The sequence below is a fragment of the Callionymus lyra genome, chromosome 10, assembly GCF_982586985.1.
Source record: "Callionymus lyra chromosome 10, fCalLyr1.hap1.1, whole genome shotgun sequence".
NCBI lineage: Eukaryota > Metazoa > Chordata > Actinopteri > Syngnathiformes > Callionymidae > Callionymus > Callionymus lyra.
In genome coordinates this window covers 13,940,717-13,947,456 of record NC_141827.1, presented here as the reverse complement: position 1 = coordinate 13,947,456, position 6,740 = coordinate 13,940,717, and the positions used below count along the sequence as shown (strand labels likewise).

General features: G+C 40.1%; 1 protein-coding gene across 1 annotated transcript; it reads right to left on the bottom strand.

The window, feature by feature from the left end:
• Positions 1–1,240: 1,240 nt before the first annotated feature.
• mcrs1 (microspherule protein 1) lies at positions 1,241–6,447 on the bottom strand. The gene is made up of 14 exons (XM_087801499.1): positions 6,273–6,447; positions 5,084–5,238; positions 4,869–5,007; positions 4,628–4,792; positions 4,089–4,198; positions 3,896–4,004; positions 3,629–3,767; positions 2,726–2,801; positions 2,613–2,641; positions 2,442–2,534; positions 1,910–1,992; positions 1,757–1,844; positions 1,570–1,697; positions 1,241–1,504 (listed from the first exon to the last, which is right to left on the bottom strand). The coding sequence occupies exons 2-14, from the start codon at positions 5,236–5,238 to the stop codon at positions 1,418–1,420; spliced, it is 1,401 nt and encodes a 466-aa protein (XP_087657625.1). The 5' UTR covers positions 6,273–6,447; the 3' UTR covers positions 1,241–1,417.
• Positions 6,448–6,740: the final 293 nt, after the last annotated feature.

The following is a 6,740-nucleotide window of genomic DNA, read 5'->3' as shown; positions in this document are numbered from 1 at the left end:
GGTGTGTCATCCAGGTAAACATACGCTAACGGTCCACTAAAGGTTAATTTCCAGTTTGAGACCAGAGGCCGTGCCAAACTGGATGTAAATCAAATTGCCCTCAAAACATTTGACCAAAAACAAATGTTCTACACACACACAACTGTGAGACACCAGTCACAAATCAAGCTTTTCTCAGTTTGTTACAATTTCATTGCATTCAAACAAACCATGTGGATTCTGAAATATAATCACACTTCCTTAAAAATGACATTTAAAATCCGGCTTTTATCTTTTTTCATCAAGATAATATTTTAGAATTTATTCATAACTTCGAGGCAGAAATGATTCATCTATAAATATTCTAGTTCAAACATAATGCCTTTTATTACGGCTAATGCAAAACTATAAATAATGCCTCAACACTGAACAAAAAGAAAAAGATAGGTAGCATTTATCGTTTATTTACCTTCTGCTGCTGTAGTGATCGACTACAGTTGATCAGAGATTTCACTACTAACGCGTTGCACGGTTTCATTATGAAAGACTACCATGGCCCGATTGTCCTTGTCCTTACTGTACCGATTCCGTTTACGACCTTTATGGACGGTGTGTTGAGGGGGGTCTAGTTTGGTGGATGACTATTGGCCTCATCAGACATTGACCTTCAGCTCTTGCTAGAAATGATCACGGCCTGGTGTGAAATTGCAGGGATGAAAACTGAGAGAAGTGGGATTGACAGGTGGATTGGGGCGACATCTGCATTCTGCGGACGCTGCACTGATCCGTAGTGGAGAAGAGAGAGCTGAGCCAAAAGGCAATGTTGTACCAGTGGATGTACAGCATGTCCCTACCCTCACCCATGGTCACGAACAAAGGGTAGTGACTGAAAGAACAAGGTCGCGGATAAGTGGCTGGGAGTAGAACCGCTGCTCCTTCAGGATGCCTCGCTGGTGAGGTGTTCAGGGGCATGTCCCATCGCTAGGAGACCACAAGGTAGACCCCAGGACACTCTGGAGAGACTAGGTCTCTCAGCTGGTCTGTGAACATCTGGGCGCCCCCTGGGAAGAGATAGACATCGTAGTTGGGGCGAGGAAAGTCTTGGCCTCACTGCTGAAGCTGCTGCCCCTGTGAACCAAACCCGGATAAGTGGAAAACAAGACAAGAATAAATAAAGTTCAGTCCAGATGTATATTTGGGCTCCTAGAGTCTTTAAAGCGCCGCACAGCTTTGTAAAAACTTGAAGAACTTTGACCAAATGTATTTTAAAAACTTTATTCCAGAATTTAAATAAAACTCTGATCACTGGAAAAAGTCTACCAACAGAATCTACGAAACAACGTGGACATGACAGGCACTACAAAAAATGTTGATGATGACACAGGACAGGCTGAGAGACTCGTAGGCGAGTTGGGATTCTTCGTCAGCTGGTAACGACTCACTGCTGCGTCATCTTGGCTGCTTCGGCTTTTATGAGCGAGATGAGTTCAAGGTTAATCAGAAACACGAACCGAAGTCCTGCGATCTGTCGGGAGAAAGAAACAATGAGACCCGTCTCCCGGTCCAGCCTATAAACCTGACCTGACTCACCTCCACCACAGAGTTGTTGTTTAGCTTCCACTTATTCCCAGACAGAACCGGTCGACCATCAATGTACATGGGTCTCCTGCCCTCGTTGGCGATAAAGAACTCCCCGTTGTTCTTGAGTTTGATTATTCCTGTAACGCAGCAACTTAGTTAACACAAAACTCACAAAAACCCCAAACTGTGAACAGACCTTGTTTCCTCGATATCTTCCAGGCGGGTCCCTCTAACGACAGATCCACGTCGATCTGTTTGTCCTTGGTGGCTCGCCCGAGCGTGATCTGAGGGAGGAGCGCGAGTGATGATCAGCATCACAGATAATAATTCTCAAGAAATCTCCACACACCTCTCGAGACCTCATGAGGTAACGGACCATCCGCCCTCGGAGAGCTGCCAAAGTCTGGTTGTCAAAGTCCGGCATGCTCATCCCTGGAGACATCAATATTTAACACATGGTCAGAGATTCACCCTCGAACCTTGTTTAAAGCTACATTTGTATTCTAGTCTCTTTTTTTGAAAAGCTTGGTTCCTGGAGTACTTGTGTTCCGTGCGAAAATACGTTAATGCTACATTCAACAAATAAACAATTTAGTTGACAGTTATGACAATTATGAATAATTTATGCATTTTAATTGAACTTTTTATGATTAAATCATAATCTCTGTTTCTAAGATGTTTTGATGCCTTTTGTAAATCTCCATTTTTATATTTCAGCTCTGACAATATAACATTTTTTAATGTCTTCTTTTCTCAAAAAATGTTTTCCCGTCATGCATCTTGGTAACTTCTGAATAAACATTACTTAAAATATTCACATTTTGGCAAAAATGAAAACCTGTTTGTGCCATTTTTTTTAAAACAATTCTGCATTTGTTTACCTGTAATAGTGTCGACCAGGACCTGCCAACGAGGCAACTCCTGCTCCAGCTGTCTTATCTCCTTCTTCTGGTGACGATCAGAAATCGTCAACTCTAGAAATGACAAAAAAAAAAAGTTCAGGCAAAAGCGTTCTTGAATCACTTGATCACAGACATCTTCGATGGTCTCACCGTGTTCCAGAACTTCATCCCTGCTCTCCCTGTAGACACATGCGAGTCAGTTCAAATCTACATTTGCTACTATTAATTGCAGAGAAGAACCCAGTCTGGAAAAGGTTTCTTACTTCAGTTTGACTTCTTCTACAATCTGCTCTGCATCAGAGAAGTTCAGGACTTGGTCACCTTTTGGAAGAGGCTGGACTGAAGGAAAACAGATCATTCAGGAAGTCAATTCTATAGCTTGAAAAAGTTTTATAAATACATTAATGTCACTGAATTACATCCAAATAACACCCCACTTAGACTCTAAACAAACTGTACTCCCTTAACAAGCTTCTTTATGTCAGTTACGAATAGCATACATAAAACATTTAAACCAATGTCTTGCTGTCTTTTAAGCCTCAAGTTGAATCTCTTGTCAAAAATCTAAGGCTCATGTTGAGAAACGGGTTGTGTTTTTCTTTACATGCAGGGAAGAGACTTGTTGCAGCAACATTTCTTCCAGTACTGGACTATGGGATTCAGTGGGTTTCATACATACTTTCCCACGTTGGAACACAACGTATGCTGAACTCACAAAGCCCTCGGGCATCATTGTGAGATCTACTCCCATGTTGGAGCTCTGAGCTCTTGGCAGACACTTTTACAGGTTTATAAAAAAGGGACTCATACACTTAATTTGAGTGTGTGGTCCTTTGCTCCCAGGATGTCTACACACTCACTGTCCCAAGTTCAACGACAGTAAGAGGAGCAATGATAGCTTTTCAGTATCATCTTCCTACAGACAGAATCAGGCTCCCAAGTCTGACTTTAACTCCATTCTGAAAAGATTTATTAACCCGTCAATGTTTCAAACATAACATCTTTAACAGTTTTGTTTGCATCTCAGCCAGGACTCCCTTGAAAAAGTGATCAGGGGAACTTTCTTGGTTAAGTAAGGAAAAGTAAAAAATAAATAAATAATGATGGAGGAAGGCTGTGTGTCTGAACCTGAATTCGACACTGCGTGTGAAGATATCTCAACTCACCACTCTGGTCAGCCAGCAGGTAGTACTGCTTCAGAAGCTGCCAGTGGACAAGCAGACTTTTGGGGGTGCGACATTGGTGAAAGACACTTGGGTGTTTGCTCAGGAGGTCCTGGAACACATCCAGTTTGGGCTGACTGGTCTGATTGAAAAAGAGTGATAAAAACACATTTCATCAGATAGTTTCAATAATATATTCTTCTTTTTAATAAAAGAGAAGCTCCAACACGTAATATTTGTATCAATTGTTTAAGGAAATTAGATATTTACAGAACCAATCTTGGCCAGTAACGCTTCTTCTGCCTGACTGAAAAGAGCTTTGCTTTGGATCGCTGCTATAGCTTCAGGATGAAGCTGCCGCATCGCCTGCCAGGCCAGTCTACACAAAGAGTCAACAATATAAAACATTATAAGCAAGTGAAAAACTGGGATTTAGAATGGATGACAGGAAAAGAGTTCTTACTTTGAGATGACAGGGTCATAGAGGAGGGCGTACCATCGCTCCTTTATCTCCCGCAAGGTGAAACGACAGCTGAACTTGACTCCTAAATGAACGGAGGTGAGGTCTGTGGTCTGGAAAAAGAGGAACTAGAAATTAAGATCTCTTTCAATTCAAATAGAGTAGGCTTGTGCTGCGTTTACATGGATAAATTATTTACGGTATAAAAGATCTGAATGAAAATGTCTGATGTAAACATGTCTTTATCAATTCTGCTTGTTGGAATGAAATGTTGTGCAGTTCAGAAGGCTGATTTCTCTTTTAGGTTAGGTAGTTTTAAAGTAACTTGCAAGCGTTTACATGCTGCCTCTCAAGGATAACGTTAATAAATGTCCACTTTCTCTTAACATCAGTTTTGTAAATTGGTGAGTGAGTGACAGACTCACTTATCTAACGGGCAGAGGTCAACTCATGTCTGAAAACTCCAGACTGTACATTTTGTATGTATATTTAATCATCTTTATAATGGTAATCATTTTGCTGGTTCAAAGTCTAAAACTTACCTGTAATACAGAATTTATAAGCAGAAGATCATCTGTGGGCTTCCAGCGACCCAAATCTTTAGTAATATGTAGTAGCTGTTTACTTTTCTTCACTCTCTTGGCAAGGGGAGTCGGGTTCATCATCATCATGAGGGGCTGCGATAAAGACGTCCCCGTTTTTGTCAACTGATGAAAGAAGGAACATTTTTGACAATGAATTCACATGGTATATTCACGTTTTTGTGTACATTTAACCAACTACCTTCTTTTTCTCGCTGGAGGATGGTTCAATTCCTGAACAGCGGACAGGCTCCATGACAGGAGGACCTTTAACTCTGGTCGAGGACTTGACAAGGCTGCTTTCGACTAACTCATCGTCAAACTTCTTTCGCTTTATCGACCTGAGGCAGGAGAAACAAGATATTGGGTGATCTCAACTTAAAAAAAGAAAAAGAAATTAACGTGTAACTATCAAACCTGGATGAACTTCTGCGTTTGGGCACGACCAATCCAAATGCTTGTGTCGCAGTTCTTTTCACATCTTTTACTCCCAACGACTCTTCATCCTCAGACCGACTATGACCACACCCTGCTGCGATTTGGGCACCAACACCAAGGTCACTGGCCTGCATCTGCAAATTTACAAGACACAGAAAAGCATGTATATTGTATATTAAACTTGACTTTTCATTTTCTGTTCTTTTAACTTCATGGACTTTTAGAGGTTAATTTTTTTTGCAAAGATCAAGTTCTCTGTTGTTAAGGTGTGGTTTTCTACCAAGAACTTTGTTATATGTGGTACTATTTTAATAGTCCTGCCCAATAAGCCCCGATAAGAGAGTGGGTAGGGATGATCTGGCGATCTTTTCTGAAGTAAAATAATGCTATTTATAATGTGGTTTCAGTTGCAACTAACACTGATCCTGATTGATCGGTCTCATACTGTGATATGAATGAGTGTGTAGGATTGCACTGGTCACCGTTTATAATGTGAGAAATGCATTTTAATTAAACAAATGTCTATATCCTTGCAGAAGTTTAAATAATGGATGTTGTTGTTTTAAGTTGGAAGAATTCATCCAGTTTGAGTGAGTATTTATATTTATATGTACATAATTGCTGGGGGAACCTTTAAATCATTTTTAACCGAAGAGGAGGATCCCTCATTTATACAAACCGCTTTAGCCATAACACACATCGACCATGGTTAAACACAGAAAGCAGAAAGGCGAAGCAAGGTATCGTTTTTAACACAAAAAATACAGAGCAACGACCTGTCAAATTTTGTCAGCCAACTACCGTGTCTGGTTTGTAAATGGTGCAAATCATAACTCCAACAAATAGAATATTGTCAAGCTAAGCTGAATACGAAAAGCCCATTAGAACGTTTACTTAAATAAATAAAAGCAGAAAACACGAATGTAAATAGCTGGGAGGAAGGAACAGTCCACTTTGTTTACATCGAGCATTAGCAGCGGGGCCTAGTGAGCAATCGATGCCATTTTCTGCAATAGTGCTAGTCTTTAAAACGGAAAACACACTTGACATCGCCAAAATGTAAACAACACTTGCAGGTGTGATCATTTTTCACATGATGGCTAAATATATTTATTTAATCGTTGAAAAGGGTCAGCTAGCAAAGCTACTATTAGCAATAACGACTCACCTTTTCTCATCAAGTCCTTAGCTTAGGGAGCAGTTTTTATTTAATTTTAAAAGCTTTATCGTTTTTAAATGATCCTGTAAAGTATACAATATCGCCTCCTTGATTTATTTTCGCCTATCTCTCATAATCAATCAGACTTGCTACTAGAACACAAGCAATGCTAGCTCCTCATCTAACAGCCTTGCTCGCATAACTATATCATGGCGGTGGCAGGTCTCTGCTGAGCAACATTGCCACCTTGAGGTCGGAAGTGAAACAGCATATCATGTTTGTGCAAACACTATAGCTATTATTTTAAGATTCTTAAAAAAATAATAAATCGCGCTACGTTGTGATTTAACAAGGTAAGATCGATGTACCTTGCAAGACGTTTACTCTAAAATTAAATTGCTTAAAAATGATCCAGCATTGCACTTTTTGTTTTAAACAAACTATGAATCAATCATATACAAACGAATAATTTATAAT